Source organism: Acanthaster planci, linkage group LG02, assembly GCF_054643075.1.
Source record: "Acanthaster planci isolate LZ-2023a linkage group LG02, COTS_SCS, whole genome shotgun sequence".
Taxonomy (NCBI): domain Eukaryota; kingdom Metazoa; phylum Echinodermata; class Asteroidea; order Valvatida; family Acanthasteridae; genus Acanthaster; species Acanthaster planci.
The window spans coordinates 15,865,581-15,884,710 of record NC_141778.1 but is presented as its reverse complement, the minus strand read 5'-3'; the positions used below and the strand labels follow the sequence as shown (position 1 = coordinate 15,884,710).

Sequence of the window (19,130 nt, the reverse complement as noted above, 5' to 3'; positions counted from 1 at the left end):
AATCCATTCCCCGGTAGTGTATTACAGAGCCCCATAAATCTAATTCAAAGCACCACACTAGCTGGCAAATTCATGTAGCGTGGCGCGAATGTAAACTGCACGATCAGATGAGGGTGATGTGCATTTTAGGGTTTACGAATTGTTAAAAAACAGGAAACATGTCGAGGTTTGGCACATCCTTCGGTGGACAGAGTACTAGCAGTAGCACCACCAAACCTGCATTTGGTTTTGGGGCGCCATCGACATCGCAAACAGGTTGGAAGTCTGGACATGTTTTGTTAGATTTTTTGCTCAGTTCGATCATGGAGGTACGATACCTACATGGTTTTGATGGGTGCATATACTCGCTCCCACGGTCTGACAGTTTCAACAGGTTCATGACCCACAGTCTTATACACAGTCTGACAGTTCTGGGGGTAATGCCAAATGGGCGCACACGCATTGTCAGATTGTCGGAACAGTTTGACTGAATGAACCATGATCTGATTTAGCCCCACTAGTGTGGTACGGATCACTCCCGATTTATCCTTAGCCACACATCCGTATGCGCAATTTCGTGTCGGCGTACTGAACATTTTTGGGGCACCCACTTATAATCGTGGGTGCAATTTCTTTTGCATACGAACATGATTCTTGACCTTTCCGTTTTCTAAATACCATGTCAAGACATGTAATAAACGGACTGAGCGATAAGATACTACATGTACCAATGGACTCTTCCAAAACTTTGGCAGCAGTTTAGATGTCTTGACATGGAACAGCCGTTATTTTAAAGATGGCGACTGTGAGAGTGAGCCCGTTAGATTGAATAAATAAAGGAAAAAAGACTGGAAAATACCTGAATAACGTGAGTGAAATCATTCAATAAATGGTGAAATATTATCAGTTTATGTCCATTTGGGTTGTCAAAATTTGGAATGTACTTTATGTTGTCGGAGGAATGACACAGGTATTCCACGCTATTCTTGCTACATGCACGGCCGGTCAGGTGCCGTGCTAGCTTTTAGCTTTACATCAAAGAAAACCGTGACATTTTCTAAATCCACAGTATCCTTATATTGCTATTTGATGTTTTATCTTTCCTGGCATTCGGGATGGATTCAGGAAGGGGTAGATTGTTGTTTTAATGTGTCCTCCTCTCTTTCAATTTTGACAGAGGCTGTGGGCGAAATGATTTATGGGCAAGGGACAAATGGGCGAAGTGGTTGTGGGCGAAGTGGTAAATGGCAAAGTGGCCGACACCGTTTAGAACTACATGCAGGCTTAGCCCAGGATGCACAGTTTTATCCTAATCTGCCAACAAATGGCAAGGTGTATGGAGCAAACCAATTTTCAGCCGTGCACTTTTTTGAAATTTGTGGCCCTTCAGGTTTTGCTTTTGGTGCAGCCAAGACAACTGCCCCGACTTTCTCCTTTGGCACCACCACGACAGCAACCACAACAACAGCAGCTACAGGCTTCGGGTTTGGCAGCACCGGCGGGTTTGGAACCTCCACCACCTCTGCCGCCGGTTCGGCATTTGGATTTGGCTCAACGGCTCCCACAACGTCAAGCACAGGATTTGGATTTGGAACTGGTGATGCCTTGTACCATGATTCAGATTTTGTTGTGCTTGTTTTTATTTGGAGTCTGACTGGGCTATTACTATAGTTACACATCAGTTCATCCTTTTATTTCCTCAAAAGACAGTGCAGTCATCCGAAGACGAAATTATTGACAGGTTGTACAGTAAGATCAAGTGATTACGTAGAAGATGACCTATCATGCAGATTTTTGATCTCACTCAACAACTCCACTTTCAGCTTTTAAAATGCCTCATTTCACAATGTCTGAAAGACATTTCAGTCAAATCACTTTAGCCCTGTGCGCTTTCATTTCAAAATTGGTGAAGTGCACAATCATCCTTACCTCATGCACCTGATAAAATGTGACAATTCGTCCTGAAGAATTGATTGCAAAGTGTCAGTGTGATTCTGGTATAATTTAAGTCATATTGATGGCAGTTAAAGAAACGGAGCAAGGGAGTGAATGGGCACATGTGCAAAACTATTCATCCGACAGAAGTTGTACAAATTGGGAAATAATTTGGAAACAATTGATGGAAAGGCTTACATTGAATAGCATTGTTTCTTTCAAATTTCTGTCAGATTCTGTGTTGTGACCCTGGAGAACATTTGACAATCATCTCAGTTTCCGTGCAATTGGAAGTATGTCCAATTTGGCATGTGTACTTAGCCTCATTTGTTCTGTGACGGACATGTAACCATTTTTTAGGGAAACGTGTAAAAACAAAAACACAAACAAATAAACCTGATTACTGAGGAATAGGTTTTTCAGTTGAACTTTTAGTTCTACCGTGATTAAATCCCAAGATCTTTTTATCAGCAGGACCTCATTATCTCGCTCTTTCTAACCCTACATAGCAACATTTGGACTTGATTTTGGCATTGATATTCAGGATTCGGAGGCTTTGGAGCAACCAAGACCACAGCTTCTTCCTTGTTTGGTGGTTTTGGCACCAACACAAGTACCACCAGCAGTGGGTTTGGTCTAGGGGGAACATCTACGTCCACAGGTAAAACAGAAAATCTGAAAGCCTCAAAGAAATCAAACGTCAATCTCCTAAAACATACACAAATAAATATACACCGCAAACAGTACAAAATACACCAAGCAACAATATAAAGCCAAACTTTTGCAAAACTGGATTTATTAAGCAGGTTTACTGGGCTAAATGTTCAGTGAAGACCTATTGCCTCTGGCCTGTCTCTGTCAGAGAAACTGAACAAGCAATGTGAATCTTTTGCCCTTTCTTTGAATTAAAGACCAAGGAGAGATGAAAGAACTGTTTACAGTAATATGTGACCGGCTCTATGACAATTAGTCTCGTCTCCAGAGCCACTTTTGAGTTAAAGACCTTTAAAAGAATCTTGCACAGTGTTTAAGCAACAGGAATCCATTGTGTTTTAATATTTGCACAGCGTCTATTTCCATTCTACCAAACTGAGTGACACATCAAAAGAAGAAGCTCAAATTCTTCAATCTAATACAAAGTAAAACTCAAAAGTAGCTCCAGAGACTTGTGACTCATTTTTATAGAGCCGGGCACATGTTGGAGATGTCAGTGCCCAAATACTTAACACAGAAGTCTAGATATTAAATGTGCATGATCAGACGATTGTAGCTATTTTGACAGTCTTACAACTTTGACATTTACACTGTTAAGTATTTGGTTTCCTCACATTAACACTGAAAATTCCTCTTGAATTCTGTGACCACTTTTCTTTGGAAGCTTTTGGAGCTCATCTTTCCTTTTAAATAGAATAAATGTTTCCAAATATGTACATATTTGGTCTACCCCATCTCCTTTAAAGCTGCCTGACTTGATTGCAAAGATTTACAGATATTGATCAATAAGCTCATGAGGTTGTTACTATTCTGTGAAGGGTTTGGTGGTTTTGGCACGGGTTTAGGAGTTGGACTGTCCACAGGTTTTGGCACTCAGCAACAGCAGCAGCAACCACAGCAAGGTAAAGTATAAGAACTGTTAAACTATTAGGTTAGTTTGCCTTAATTTCCTACGGTAAATGTTCACAATGAGGATTGTTTGCGCAGTTAGCCTTGGTTAGTCTGTGTATGAATCCTAAACCTTTAAAGTGTTTTAGGTAGAGACCATCCTATTAAGATGTTTTCTCTGTGTGTTGTGATGTCACAACCAGGCAGAATTGGACGCAGCTGTGGGTGCAGAAACAGCTGAAAATGAAGAGTGAATGATGGTTTTTTGGCAATTTTAAGAGTTTTGAACTTTGTTTCGATGCTGTTACTTAATATGTTCAGCAAACTTTTTCAAACTTATATTTCATCCGCAAAGTAAATTTTTCACAAACCCAAACTGTGAAGTTGTATTTCTCAATTTGACATTTGAACAGTCCGATTTTGAAATTTTATAGCTTCACTTCAAATTATCCAATAGCACAACACAAAGCAGCGTTTGTAAAAACGAGGTCCACATTTTCTGATATTGCCATGACTCAAAGATAGATTTTTTTGGCGCAGAGGTGCCTGATGTTGATATACATTTGTACCCTGTTACAAATGATTTGCAGGAGTTGGTGCAGACTTGATGAGCATATCCAGTGCCTTGTTGATGCCCACCATCTATGGAGACGAGAGGGATGCAATCATTGCTAAGTGGAACCAACTCCAGGCATTCTGGGGGACAGGCAAGGGCTACATCAACCAGAACAGCTCTGTGCCCTTTACGCCAGAAAATCCTTTCTGCAGGTTCAAGGTACAGTGCCGAGTTGTTGTACAAGGCATGGTTTGTTGTGGGTTTTGTGCCTGAATTGTAGAGAGTGCTGTGTAGCAGTTATGATGCTCTCAGTCCATGTTTAGATGAATGGCTTCAGGTGGGAATAATTTACACAACTATGGGAAGTGGCTGCAGCTTCTCAGCTGGTGGCTGCCATAGGTGCAGATGTTGTGACACGAGGGTCACGATTTTGGAAACAAAATGGCGGTTACCATGTGCCAGGGTACGCTGTGAACAGCCATTTTGGTTCCAAAGTGTGTTGGTGCTTCTCTTGCTGGTTCTGGTTATTCCCAACCTGAGCCAGTTAATTTGAATGCGGCCTTGCATTTAACAGGTTTACACCCGAGGTCCATCCATGTGGAAATGATTGGGTACCAGGGAGGAAAAGCTGTAACCTCTTAAGGAGGCTGAAGTGACATAGGCTGGTTTCTGATCCCTGCATAATATTCTAGGCTCCAGGAGAAGGGGAAGTACCAGGTTAAATGTGAGATTCATATAACCTGTTTGCAGAAGTGTGCCATTATCCCTTGCATTTGATAAGTCATTGTATACCAAAGTAAATGCATTATTGTACCAGCACCGCTTTGCATTTTTTGCCGCAGAAGATCTTCATTTTCCTTATCACCAGCAGGGAGGTTGTCAGATTTTTGTCTTAGAAATTACCCTCCCGGATCTTTCAAAATCCTCCAGAAAGTTTTGGAGTTTTTGAAGAATTGCTGAATATAGATCCTAGCCACCATTACATGTACACAGACTGTTTATTTGGCTCTTTGCCCTTTGAAAATTGAAGTACAAAGAATGTGCTGTTTGGGTCCTGCATAATGGTGCTTTTGGAGGATTAAATAAATTTCCTCATGGTTTCAATGTACTACAGACAGTTGGCTACAGTGTCAAACCCACATCAAAGGACGAGGACGGACTGGTCATTCTGCACTTCAAGAAGAAGGAGGAGGAAATCCGCAGCTTGCAACAGCAGCTGGTGGACGCGCTCTTCAAAATCCTGGGGAGTAAACCCACCCTGTCTGTGTGTGTGGAGGACGTGAAACAGCTGCCAGATGACAAGTAAGTTATATCCTGTCTGATATTACAGATGTCTATTACAGATGTCTGTGTTGTGCAGTGCTGGAAATAAAGAGGAATTCCCTTTTAAAAATCCCTGTTCATTTTATAGTCATAACATGTGCAGTGCATATTTCATATACTACTTCTTTTAAGAGTTACATATTGTAGACCATCTGACTGGTCCTGGTGGTTCTCTCAGGGTTCTCAACAGTGTGAGTTTTAAGAGCTCAGTATACTCAGTGTTGTCCGAGCACGTGCAAGAGAAAAAAAATTCCCAAAGGTTGCATGTCAGCGTTCACAGCATCCACTGTTGTGGATTCAAGTCGACCAGCTGACCTCAGGTAATTGAGCTGTTGAGACTTCTACACAAGTAAGGCGTGAGGTCAAAATACGGACGGTGTAGAAACAGTTCAACGGTTGGTTTCAACGTTCGTTGCTTGGTTTGGGACAGTTCAACAGTTTGAACAGAACCGTCTGCCCTGGACTGTCTAGCTGCGCAGGCAACCCTGACAACAATGGAGTTTGTGAACAATAGATCCTACTCAAGGAGAACTTCAGTGGGCCCCAGTCAGCCCTCCTTCCCTGGCCGTAAGGATTATTGGTTAACACCTTGTGATGGAGACGCAAAATCAATTGCATTCTAGGCTACAGACAATTGCTCTAGCCTCAGAAATGTTTTGAGTGGGTAATCCATGACGAAAAGACATCACCACAAGACTAATGTTCATCTTTAAGCGTTTTTTAGACTAGGAAATGAAGAAGTTTATACGGGAGTGACAGGAATGGCCAAACATGGTCACCTATTATACCGCTTGATCTATGGTCTCTGAAGAGAAGTATCCACATAGACATGATATGAATTCATTTTGAAATTCAGTCAGGTGTACCAATATTCTTTGAAGGTAATAAAAAAGTCAAACTCCATTTCAAATAGTGCTGCAAGTAGGTGTCAAGGTTCGGTTCGTGTCTGACACGGTTCCGAAATTTTTTGCCGAACTTCGGTTCGGTTGGAGTTCGGACATGTACACACATGTACATGTACAGCGCACACTGAGACATTGAAGAACTCGCATCGACTGTGTCGCATAGGCCTATATAGCATTTCTGTGTATAAAATATGTTTGTGCAAATAATGAATCTCCTATCTATCTCCATCCGCGAGCAACATTGATTTGAATATATTTGTTCAAAACTGTTTTCCCAGAGTTTTTTTACGAGTTAATTCCATAACAAGTTACCTCCGGAGGTGTGACAGTTTCTGACCATGTTTTGCCGGCCAGAAGCGGTTCCGTTCAGACCACGCTTGACTCAAGAAAACCATCGTAAGATATGTGCAAATAGAAAAAAACAACATGCTCAATTAGAACTTTCCTCCTTCAGTACAGAATACAAGATCAAATTAGAGTTCGAGCGAATTGTGTTTTGGTTATTTTTGTGAAATAGATTCAACTACGAAAATATGGCTTTCGTTGCATATCTGAGGAGAAACCTTTCTAAGGACGGTGCCCATGTGACCAAAGGAGCTATTTTCCATCAGCCTCTTTCGGAGGGATAACAGAATTTTGTTATTTAAGATCTGGCTAAATTCCATTACAATGCATTCCCACTACCATCAAACCCTTCATGATCAAATGAAAGACAAGTTAGGCCATCGCGCGAACAAAACTCTTCTCACACGCTGCGCTGAAGTGCTGCATGCGCCTCACCGCTTGGCAAAATTTCTCTCCGGAGATGCCTTCGATCGAGCATGAGCCCGACTGACTGTCGGTGGGGCTTAGCATTTACAAAGCGTCGAATGCTTTCAAAAGTGCTTCTATTTTGACCTCACGCCTAAGCAAGAGGGCATGAGATCAAGTTTCTCCCGAGGAAGGTGGTGAGCTAACTTCCCACTATCTTTCACACAGCACCGATCATACAGTGCTGTGTCTCTGAAGAGCCGAATCCAAAATGTTTCCTTTAAGAGTGTGGAATTGATACTGAGGTGTTAAATTTCGCAAATCATGTCTTGTTTTTGAACTAATCCACGTCTGCATTACTTGGCTATGGTGAGAATTAACGTGTGTCTAGGAAAGCCATTAGTAGCTGCAGCCACTTCCCAGACTCATGTGTTGATTTGGACACAGTCTAACTCCATGGCTAATCTTGTTTAATGCAGGACTGAGGTCATCATTTACATCCAGGAGCGATCTCCGACCGGTCTGACCAGGCGCATTCCGGCCTCCACTGCCTTTGGCTTCTTCAGTCAGGCCAACATCAAGACCCAGCTGGGTAGCCTGGGCGTGGTGGACATGGTGCCCAAGCTTGCGCTATCTGAGGCGCAGATCGATGCCTACCTGAGCACTCCACCCCTAGGTTGGCCATTTTGCAATTCCCATCGACCTGCTGTTGACAGATATGAGTACCATTGTGCCTGTCTTTGGATGACCATACCAAAGACTTTTTTGTTGAAGGTTTTGTCCTTGATATTTGTATCAAAGACTAAAAAAAGATTAATACATGCCTTTTTTCCAGTACAAATTTGCATTAAACTTAAGAGAAATACAGACAAGCCTATGACTTGAGCAGGTGGTGTGACTTTTTACAGTAATGAAAATGCACTCTTGTTTCTGTTTTTCTCTTAGGTTATGATCCCAGGCTGTGGAGACAAGCTAAGCTTGACAACCCAGATCCAGAAAAGTAAGCCAGACCGTGAACAAACATGCTAATTTTATCTGCACTTTCCCTTAGAAAATTGCCGGCTAACATTATTCCTAATTATTCATTAGGATATGATTTTTGGGTTGTGCATGTCCAGTTGTATTAAGTGTGTTCCGCAGGTGTTAAGTGTTGCACTTTAAGGGTTCTTTGAACTGCACACAGAAACAACGTTTCTGTCATTTCTTTCTGTCAGATTATCACCGAAACCCTTCCTTTTCCCACACAGACTGGTACCCGTGCCGATGGTTGGTTTTCACACCTTAAAGAGCCGGTTGGAAAACCAAGAGCAACAAACCAAACAGCATCAGGCGAGATTAGACGTAAGCTGAAGCTCTCTGACCCACAGTTGTTCAACTGTCTGCTCTGTGCACTCATCAGTTGCTTTGTAATGGTGCTTTCAACATCTAAGAAGCTGCATTTAAGTTGAGACTGTCACAAGACCAGTTACAAGCAACAGTATGACTGAATGACAAAGGAATGCTTTTGTTGCAGTTCTTTTGAATGGCTAGTGACTTGAATTCAGACTGGAGGCCTTGTGATGGTCTTTTATAAGGATATCGACTACAGCTCTACCAAGAAATGTGAGAAATAGGTTTTAACCATTTCCTGCTGGGGTGCCCAGTTTCGGCACGGGTGCCCAGTTTCAGCACATAGGGATCCTGAAACCAGACAAAAGAGCTGGACCTTATAACAAAAGACCATACTTGGAACAAAAGACCGAGCTGCTGGGAATCGCTAACATTTTTCCAGTTGTCAATAGCAGAGGAAATCTGTCAATGTTTTGAAAGATTATACCTCTGTTTGTGGCATTCACCGGGGACCCCAGTGCTCCAGTGATGAGCGATACAATACTGCTGCACACTAATCTGGCCCCTATTGAAAAGATGCCAGCCGCCAGTTTCGGGAACAAAAGAAACTTATGTAACAGTGCACAATCTGGGCTCTTTTTACCAGGCGGCAGGCCTGGTTGAATACTCGCGCATCAATAGACGTTGTCTATTAGATTAGAGTAGCCACCAGACAGTCATTTGTGTGGGTGTAAACGTCCAGTAAATGTACTTATGATTTTTTGAAGAGCTTTGGAAATGGAAAATCTTGAAAATCCCCTGGTTTTACGTCATGCAACTTCGAAATGAGCCCGGCAGCAAGTGGTTAAGGTTTAATCATTTCAGAACATTGTTCTAACCCGTCCGCTGGATGTTTCATTGATTTTTTTGTCATCACCCAATCTCGCCCCTGTTCTTACACTCAACACATGCCTGGCCCCCTGTGCAGATGATCAACCAAGACACCGAGACGCTGCAGCACAAGCAGACCACCATCCAAGCCAAGATCGCCGAGTATAAACGACGCCACCTGGAGCTGTCGCACCGGGTACTACGCATCCTGGTCAGGCAAGAGACCCAGCGTAAGGCGGGCATGGCTATCCAAACCGAAGAGGAGCAGCTGAGGACCAGACTAGAAGGGCTGCAGGCAGAGCTCAACGCACCCACGCAGATGAAGGTTTGTAATATTCTCCATTTTGTTGTGAAACTGCAAAACCACTGTCCGTTTCATAATCCCTAACTTTCCAGGTGAAGTGTAAATTATGTAGAATCTTGTTCATTTGGCTTGGTTATGGTTGTTAAATAGCACTTGGAGAGAAATTTCCTCTTGGTGTTTTGGTGGATTTATTTATCTTTTATTTTTTCCAATTAAAAACTTGTTAAATTTACTTTGAATGTACAGGAATACCATCAAATTTTCAAAACTGTTTCCCATCTGTTCATGTTGTCATGGTGTCTCTTTATATCACTGAACAATACATTATCAATCCAAGAAACAGAAAATAAATAAGGTGCATTAGACTGATGGAGCTCTTAAGGGACAGCATGCAGGAATAGAGCTAAGCAAAGGCTTTTGTTTACCGAAGGACAGATTCTGGGAACCAATGAAATAGAAAATGTAAACAAGACACAGGTTTGCCATAATGCCACTTAAATCTCTGTAAGGTTACGCTCCATGTATGTTGTTGATTTGATTAAATAAATTCATAATGGAAAAGGTTACACTGCCCAAAATGTTGGCACCACTTCTGGGTCAGGAAGTGTAAATGAGTATGATTTGGCATATCCACAGGGGCGGCTGAATGAAATGATGTCACAGATCCGATTGCACAGCCATTTGCCACCAGGTCGGGGGTCCGAGCAGTACGCATTAGCCACTGAAATGCAGCAAGAAATCCGACAGGTAGTATGCAATGAATTGTTTTAGGGTTCATGTGATGCAAGTTTGTTGTTGCTGTACTGTTCATAGGTGAACCCATTGGACATCCTTCAGGTTTGATCTTTCTATCTGGAATGACATGGCAGTTTTCCTCATGAATATGTCAACTCTGTTAAAATAGAAACAAAAAGGGACCAAAATGCCTTTTGGAATGGCAAATCAAACATTGAAAATAAGTGTAATTGACACACAACGGTGCATTTTGAGGGTTGTACAAAATTGCATTACATAGAACCTATAATTTCAATATTATATGTAGTCATCTTTACAACACTGCTAATTAGTTTTTGGAAGGTAAACGTCTTGGGGTGTCTGTTTTGAAACTTTTGGATCTTGGACTACATTTGAGAAAGAACAAGCTTTGCTTCGATGACTTTATAAGAATTCTCTGAATAATGTCTACAGATTTGGGGTGGAGTTTTTGGCAGCAACACAGTTAATCATAACTCCGTGTGCTGCAGTGGGATAATCAACGGTAACAGGCTAACTGGTTCCAGTTACGATGTTAAATGTAGGAAATTTTCATCTCCTTGTTTCCCAGCATCTGAAGCACCAACAGGAAGGTTTGAGTCACCTCATAGCGACCATCAAGAGTGACCTCCAAGACTTGAAACTCATCGAACAGGGCCTGCAAGAGACCACATCCCAGCGATGAAAACCATCTCCTGGCCTGACAGGCAAGTCAGTGGATGTGAATATGCATTAAAGTGGGTCGGTACAAAGTTGAAGATATTGACGAGGGGGCTATTCCAGAAATACCATGCCATCGTGAATTCACCCCTTGGACAAGGCAGACCCAATATAACCCAATTATGGTTATTGTGGTAGTTGTTACACTGCTTTCTTCGGAAGCACCGTTGGATGATAGCAAAGGTACCAGGCTCATATGTTGTTTCTGGTGTGACTTCTCAGGAGTTTTCAGGACTTCCAACTCAAATCATCCAGATTTTTAGAGGATAAATTAATCAGGTGTTGATACTTTTTTTGCACTATGTTAAAAAAAGTGAGATGCAAGATTCACCGAATGGTAGCCATTCAGGAGAGAGCCCATGCCTTGTTAACTATTAACCCTAACAGTCCTCAATCCTTCACCTGTTGGAGGACTGAGGACTGTTAGGGTTAAAAGCCATGAAAAGTCACAGCCTCTCATTGTCACACCACTTCTAGTGCATGTGTTGTGGATTGGTATTCATTCCTGAATCTCACCCCTGAAGTATCAAATTAAACGTTATTCACAAGTACCGCGGACAGTCTCCCTATTAACAACATTTGATAATACCCGCTGAAAAGTGATAATGCTGCTGTGTCAATCACATGCTGGCACCTGGATACAAGACAGTTTGATTCTCATTGGTCAAGAGTCTCTGTGCACGCGGCTCGTCACTTGCACCCCAGTTGGACAATTTGCACAAAGAATATTCCATAAAATAGACGGGGTGTTCGGGAAAATGAAAGTAAACTTCTAGAACAGTCATTGGAAATCCTTCCCATATTGACTTCTTTTGACTCGGTCTAAAAAAGGTGTTTATGAAAGGGAAATAATATGTGCTAGGCCAATCTTAAACATTAGTTTAAGACTGGCCTAGCACATATTTATTGCCTTATTTAATTTTGTGTATGACAAAATCTGTGTCACGCAAGGATGATGGCGAATGAGCATCAGATGATGCAACAGCTCAAGAGAAAGTGTAGCGAATTTCTTCGACTCATCCCAAAGCCTTTTTCCTCTTCCTCAAATGTGAGCAATACTTGAGAGGACACCCATTTCACATTGCCCATGTGAAATATTTTACTGCCCTTAATGTCTGCATCATACATAACGCACACTTTGATTACAATTGGCCTTTGGCTAATAGGGCAACTGTGGGCAAATTCCGGTTTCAACGGCGTACGTTCTGGTAGATTTCTTCCTGTCGTGCCGTGTGATGTCTGTACCACCATTTCTGCGATTGAAATTTGCAACTTTTCAGCTACATACCATGAAATGAACAAAGACTGAGGTTAAAACTAGCAAACAGAACGGAATGACCCTACAATCACAGAGATATATTTCAATGCTTCCAAATGATAAAATAAAAGTCTTCTCGTAAACAAACGTTTGCTTTCATTTTGTTTTATTTTACATCATTATAAAAATAAATAAATAAATGTACAATACATTGTAAATCATTTTTGTATCGTAGAATAAATGCTCTTGATGCCTGTTCTGGTAACCAGCAATACATATCTATTCTGCCATGCTGCTATGCCATTTTCAGCACACCTCTTATGCAGTAAAAAGCCCATTCAAAAAACAGGACATTTTATGACCTAACTCGAGTGCAGTGTAAGGTTTTGCCATGGAATGTAGTATGTACTGTGCACGTCAATGTAGCACTTGTTGCATGCGTGAGTGGGTAAATGCGCTTAATCATGAAACAAAGATCATTTCTCCTTTCTATCTTACGCAAATACACACTTGTAATATGAAAGAGCGCAGCAAACATTGATATACATGTAAACTCTATTGCCTGAACATCAGCCTTTTCAATTTCACAAATGTAAAAAGGACAGGACCATACCAAATGAAAAAAATTATATATATATTTCCGTTTGTCGGAAAAAAGACGAAACTAATGCTTTGAAACAAATTTTCATTAATGTGGCAAAGAATTAGAGTAGAGCCATGTGAAATCTCTTTCATTAATGACAGTAATCTCGCTCATGAATCTTCCACCTGGTGCTACCCCAAATTTCTACATCCACCATGCAAACCTAACAAATATTGAGTTCTAACATTCATTCAAGTAGTGAATACTTGCAATAGCGGGTTTTTTTTTGGGGGGGGGACAGTGCCTTACATTGACAAAGCGTAATGTCATAAATTTACCCAGTGAATGGTGAACATAAACACCAAGCAGTTTCAATAAGTTGTCAGTGGGCTGATCTGTATGAACTAAGATCTGAAGTAACTCCTCAGCATTGAGGGAGTGACACATTACTGCAACCTATGTGCATGCTCGGCGTACACAATAACCTGTGCACATAAATGGCAATGAAAGCAGTGAACTGGCCAGGTAGTAGTTTGAATACAGCCCTGTATCTCTGATCTCAATGTGGCATCTCATGCCACACCCAAATCACTGAGATAGACTAGTAGCAACACCAACAAAACAACAAAACAAAAAAACCTAAACTCCCAAACAAACAAAAAAACCTAAGGAATACCTTCGAAGTACTGAAAATGTTTTCAAGATCATTTGCACTGAAGAATATAATGCAATAATGAAATAATATGCATTTTATATGAAACAAATCTGCAACATAGCAAAGGATCACAACCTTTTGAAAACTGGAATAAAATGTGAATAAAAATAGAATATGAATAATGAAATTTGGAATGAGTGAAATATGATTAAAGAAAGTAAGCTGCAAGCAGTACAATCTAAACATTGTTACAGTTTATAAACATATGTTCCAAATTATAAATGCATCCAATCAAATGAAATAAATATGACATCCGACATTATGGCAGAATTATAAAGGAGTGAGGTAAAACTGAAGAAAAAGCCCACAGAATACATTTCTGAAATGTTAAATCATGTGAAAAACAATACAGGTACACTTCTGACAATGCTGACAAAACTGCATCAAAGATTGGAAGTAAACTTGAATGACTTTGGGAAAGTTCTACAGCTAACACTGCAAACTTGAATTTGAATCTTGGAAGTACTCATTTAAATAGTTTTTGGTTATTTCAAGCAAAACCATAGAGTTCAGGTGCAATTTTGCTGTTAGATTTTATCAGTAGTCAAGGTATACGTAGCTGCTATGTACACTGTAGGACACACATACCAGGGTCAGTTTTGGGTTTTAAATTGGAAATATTAAACATTTCAGTAACAGTGGTTTCTAGTACGATTTAGTAAACTTACTGAATTTCTTGTCAGTGACAAATATTAAAAGGTTTCCAGCAGTCTAACATTCAAACCACATACTTTGACAAGGAATACAGAAATTCTTTTTAGATCTTTTCCCTATAAACCTTTAGTTCATTCTTTCTTTTTGGCTCACACGACTCTGAAGTTTCCCATGACGCTTTAAGTAAAAAAATCGCTGTGTACATTTTATTCGATGGTCACCTTGCATAGCAACAATTTGGTTCCCCACTCGTGTGTGAACACTTTGGGAGATATAAGGAAGATTGGCAGGGGAAGAAGAATCTGACATCAGGTGGAAGTTGTGAGTCTATAAACTGAAGGTTTAACTTGCATTTAACAAACCTTTCTGTGGCATAGTTATTTGAATTCTGCAATAACACAAGCTAAAGTTTGCGCAATGAAACAGTAGCGATATTGGTAAATGGAAGAAAAAGAAATCTTTGGAAAATAAAGCACAAATTTCAGTTGGTGCTCAGATGTATTGTGTGCAACATGTCAAGCCATAACAGACTACAAAGCGATTTTTTGTACAAGAACAAAGGACTGGTTCCGGTAGGTCCACCTAACTTGACAGCACCAGCAGTGTTGCTGGAATAAGTTTTCACAAAGGTGGCCATATTGGATCTGATGAAACCAGAATGTGTCAGTTACTCTTGCAGTGATGTGCAAATGTGGATGAGTGGCCAAGATGTCAAGTTGTACGTTGTCATGGCTAGTCACTAACCTATTACCTCGCAGTGTGACAAATGACAATGTGTCATTAGTGGGATCAGACAGTGTGGAGGAACTATTTAAGAACGATGTGGTGAAGAAATGTACAGTTGACACATATGTATCACTGCAAATGCTCAATCACAGGTCAAAGTTAGATTTGCATATCAGTCCATTCAGCCTCATTATCATTCAAGCATTTACCCACGCATGCCGACCAGCATGCCAAACTGGTAGCAGTGAAGACCAGGTCTTTGTCTCATGTCAGAGACTCAGAGGAAGAGGGTGGAGAAGAAACCTCGGTCAAAGCCCCGCCCCATAGGAGAGTTTGAAGGCAAGTTCAATCACATTCTGAGTTGCGCTTTCATGGTAGCAGACGTAGCATTCCCTAGGGTGAGGCTCCTCAAACAGTCGCCTTAAAAGTTGAGGGGCAAAAAGGGACAAAGATCTCCGGTTTCACTAGTGCTCACTTTTCAGCCATTTAGAATTCATGACCTATGGCCTTCTTAAGTATAATTTGAATATATGATACACTGGCTCATTAGCAATACACTCGTGCATTATATGTGTATACTTGCAATATTTGACTTTCTACTTATACTTGTACTTGTACAAGAAAAAATGGACATTGTCTCCCGCAACTTCTGGGACAAGACTCACATAAGAAAAGCTTCAAGTATTACTGAGAGTCATTATTTTTCTGTCAAGCACCAATTTTTTTGACCATGCAGCGGTAAGTGGACAAGGGCTGTGTTCATTTTATCTGGATCACGATACATTAATGAACGACACCATTTTGTGTCCAAAAAGGTAGGCTGTTAGGCACAGGATAACAGCATAAGGAACCAAAATGGCTCCCAATCTGAGGTTGTCACAAATCTTTGCATGTGTCTAGTTCAAAGCTGATAGTTCAAACTCACCCTACAACCCAGTAGTTGATGCTGGGTGGCGTCTTCTTCTGCTCCTGCCAGTTCTCTGGCTGGCATTTAAACATGACGCCGTACTCCCTGACGTAACCCATGCAGTGGTCGCTCTGTATGGGTCTAGTAGACTCCTCAGGTCTGGCCTTGAGAGAGGAGACAGACACAACAATGTCATTTGCTCATGCAGGAAATGAACCAGTGGAGGCAGTACAGTATAGCAAAGTTTATCTTAGCCAAAATGAGTTAGCAATCTTACTACTGTGCGATCAACTGGTAAGTCAACAAAAGGACTAAAAGTTGAAGCTACTAAGCAACAATTAGCAGAATGCCGGTCAATATCGATAAATATTTCATGGCACTGTTCCTGGCAACTGTTTTTTTGTCCAAGTTTCTTTTGGAATTTAGCATAAATTCATGCTTGGGAGCTCTTTAACATGGCTCCAAATTTTCATTCAATTTCTTGAACAATTTCGAGAGTTTGGCCTGTGATCTCATCCCAGGGGAAACTAAAAACTCACCTTTAGTCTTGTGCTTCGGCAGAGAAGTTTCCGGATGGTCAAACAGCACCTGTTGAAATTTTGCACCAGCTGAGCATGGGTATTGCCCCCAATGAGTGATAGGTCACCGTGGGTTGGGCAGGTGATGATCCCACTGGCTGCGTCCAAGTGAATGTAGTGGAAGAGGGTGTTGTCACAGCCAGCTGTCAGTCTGGGGGATGCAAGACAAAGACAGATGTAACATGCTGATTTTGTCGCAATCCACACATGATATTTCTGTTCACTTTTGTATCAATCCACACAAAGTTAAGTTGTTCTTCAAGAGAGTTTGGCCAGTGTGTCTATTTGATTGGTAGGTTTTTAATTCATGAGGTACGCTCATTATGCAACAGGATCAGTGTGTTCATATCTTGCCTTTTACATCTTTCTCTGTGATGGATTCTTGCCCAGCTGATTTTACTCTACAAGGATTCAAAATAACATCAGTGTACATGACACTTCAAGAAAATCAGATTAAAAAAAGTTGCATGTGAAAATGTCCGGTCTGAAGCACAATTACAGCAGCAACACTGTCAGTAGTTGTTGAACAAACACTTTGAGCAAAATCCACACCTGTCTCCACACTAGTTTGTTACAGAGCCAGGCATTTCAAGAGCTTGTTTTTTTTACTTTGTTTTGATTGAAAGAATAATCAGCACACAAAGTTTGAAATATGGCTCACTCCTGTCCTTTGGAAGTAAGTCTCGAACAATACACGGAGCCCGGATTGCTTATTTTCGGCCCTCCTGGGCAATGCTGTGCTTACTTTGTTGCTGTGAAGTAGTCATTGCATTCTAGTTCCTGGTTCTGGTGCATCATGCCCATGTTGTACGGGTCCGGAATCAGACGTTTCTTCCTTGCGACCTGAATAAAAGTAATAAAAAACGAGTTCAGACTAACTTGACCAGAGGCTATAACTGAGGAGGCACCAACTCATTCATGTATTCATGAACTGAATTTTTTAAACATGCGTGTACTTTGTAAAGTTCGGCACTGCTGACTGATCCTCCTGAAACATCTGAGCCTTTCCTCTCGCCGTTCCGGCGCCGGGGAATGGGCGAGCTCTGTGTGCTGTTCCCCCTAGAGTTGTAAGGGCTGGCCGTGTCGCTCTCATTGTCTGAGTCCAGCCGGGAGGTGGTATGGCGCCTTGGCACGGGGCTAGGAGTGGATAGCTGCATGGAACCCGGGGAGCTGGACCGGCGACGGGAGGAACTGTCTGCCTGCAAAAGTTTCCTCCCTGAAAAAATTCAAAATAAGACAGTTTTGTTATTTGTAATCAAAGGTTACTAGGAGCTCTGTAGATCTGCCATACTTCATGAATGAACTTGATTTTGGGCTGGAAAAAAGTAAGTCGTTGAGCCCACGTGATCACAGACTGCATTTTTTATTGGATAAGGTGGATGGGCCAAGTATAGCTACCAAAGTACATGTACATTGTAATGGCAACGCTCGAGGTACAAACTCATGTGGCATGATTGGTGAAAAATGCTCTGATTTTGTGTTGTATTGTACATGTACACGTATGTGTGGTGTGAGTAGTGATGCTTGAAACATCTTGGTATTACTTTTTTCGTGTTTCGTGGCCATTACATGGCTGGAGATCAATGACTGTGCAATACATATTATCTTCTTCGCATAGACCTAAGTCAGATTGTCGCCTAAGTGGGATAAAATCGGTTAGTCCCATTGGGTCCAACTTATCCCAAGGTTATGTAATTTGAAAGGGTTGGCATTTTTTAACCATATTAACAAACAATAAAAAAGGAATGTTATTAAAAAAAGCTTCTTCTGAGGAATATAACTACAAAATCTTCAAACTCAAGACGACAAAATTTTTGAAACCAAATGTTCTTTTGCTGAACATCTCATAATGAAAACATCCTTTAACAGATCATTAACAGATCTTATAAAGCAGCTCACTCATTAACTAAATCATGTAATGTGTGCTCCAGAAATCCTTCATAAAAACCTTTGACTGCAACCAACCCTAAATCCTACTTTTTCACAGATTTTGTAATCTTTTATCCCCCCCCCCTCATTTTTTCCTCCCAAGACAGTAGACTGTCACCAACTGCACCTCTCGCTGGTGACTGGCTGTGCAGCTTAGACAGCATCGGTGAGCTCTGTATAGGGAGGGGCGGGGTACCAGACTCGGCAGCAGTCTTGCGGCTTGGAAAGAACCAGTCTGCACAGGAGAGGGCTGGGATGGGTGGGGCTGACAATCTGGGGGGGGCAAAAAGTGAAGGAAGGCTTGAGAATTGCAAGAGAAGGTATTAATAAGAAGAATTTGCTATCAGCAGGACTTTTGTCTTTAACCTATGCATTTGAGAAATATGTAGGTGATGCCAGACTTTCATGGTTCGCATGTTTCCATGTACTGACAAATAATGTTTTCATCTTTCGCATCCTGTCTGATCCACAACCTGAATAAGTTTTCTCCACTTTTCATTTTAATTTCAGAGGTGAAACTCACACATTCCAGAATTTCTTAACTCACCTTTCTTCACATGCAACTGGTATGTTGAGAGACTCTAAATGTAGGAGGGTTGCTCTAGCCTGGTCAACGTAGAAAGGGTCTGGGGCCGGAATACCCTCACACCTTGTGGAGACAAATAATTAAAATGCAGCTATTAAACGTGTCTTTGGAAGAAAACAACGTGTTCAATAAAATAAGAACAAAACTTGACAAAAAATCTGGAGTTCA

General features: G+C 41.2%; 2 protein-coding genes across 5 annotated transcripts in view; one reads left to right on the top strand and one right to left on the bottom strand.

Annotated features, from left to right (window-relative positions):
* The first annotated feature begins 58 nt into the window (after nucleotides 1–58).
* Nucleotides 59–19,107, top strand: nup54 (nucleoporin 54). 3 transcript variants are annotated; one of them, XR_002597438.2, is made up of 14 exons: nucleotides 59–255; nucleotides 1,370–1,576; nucleotides 2,459–2,575; nucleotides 3,447–3,530; nucleotides 4,107–4,291; nucleotides 5,187–5,374; nucleotides 7,530–7,726; nucleotides 7,996–8,050; nucleotides 8,298–8,391; nucleotides 9,347–9,574; nucleotides 10,190–10,300; nucleotides 10,878–11,013; nucleotides 18,484–18,542; nucleotides 18,887–19,107. XR_002597438.2 is itself a non-coding variant. In XM_022223805.2 (13 exons), exons 1-12 carry the CDS (start codon nucleotides 159–161, stop codon nucleotides 10,989–10,991), a joined length of 1,677 nt encoding a protein of 558 aa, XP_022079497.2. In that variant the 5' UTR covers nucleotides 59–158; the 3' UTR covers nucleotides 10,992–11,013; nucleotides 18,484–18,616. The 3 variants fall into 3 exon arrangements, 2 of the variants coding, with proteins under 2 accessions (XP_022079497.2, XP_022079496.2); XM_022223805.2 differs by lacking the exon at nucleotides 18,887–19,107 and having other exon boundaries at nucleotides 18,484–18,616; XM_022223804.2 differs by lacking the exons at nucleotides 18,484–18,542; nucleotides 18,887–19,107 and having other exon boundaries at nucleotides 60–255; nucleotides 10,878–12,431.
* The window catches only part of intu (inturned planar cell polarity protein), a 29,342-nt gene continuing 22,645 nt past the window's right edge, over nucleotides 12,434–19,130 (bottom strand). For both annotated transcript variants that reach the window (XM_022223803.2, XM_022223802.2), the window contains exons 12-18: nucleotides 18,924–19,025; nucleotides 18,504–18,649; nucleotides 17,404–17,663; nucleotides 17,193–17,290; nucleotides 16,409–16,598; nucleotides 15,888–16,033; nucleotides 12,434–15,382 (exon numbers count right to left, since the gene is read on the bottom strand). In XM_022223803.2, coding sequence (XP_022079495.2) covers nucleotides 15,271–15,382; nucleotides 15,888–16,033; nucleotides 16,409–16,598; nucleotides 17,193–17,290; nucleotides 17,404–17,663; nucleotides 18,504–18,649; nucleotides 18,924–19,025 — 1,054 coding nt within the window. In that variant the 3' untranslated portion in view covers nucleotides 12,434–15,270. The remainder of the gene's footprint in view (nucleotides 15,383–15,887; nucleotides 16,034–16,408; nucleotides 16,599–17,192; nucleotides 17,291–17,403; nucleotides 17,664–18,503; nucleotides 18,650–18,923; nucleotides 19,026–19,130) is intronic.

Excerpts from the sequence above, each read along its gene's own strand:
- nup54 (XM_022223805.2), top strand. The coding sequence starts at position 159 with ATGTCGAGGTTTGGCACATCCTTCGGTGGACAGAGTACTAGCAGTAGC. Across the intron at positions 4,292-5,186 it reads ATCCTTTCTGCAGGTTCAAG|ACAGTTGGCTACAGTGTCAA; the intron begins GTACAGTGCCGA and ends AATGTACTACAG. Across the intron at positions 8,392-9,346 it reads AGCATCAGGCGAGATTAGAC|ATGATCAACCAAGACACCGA; the intron begins GTAAGCTGAAGC and ends CCCCCTGTGCAG.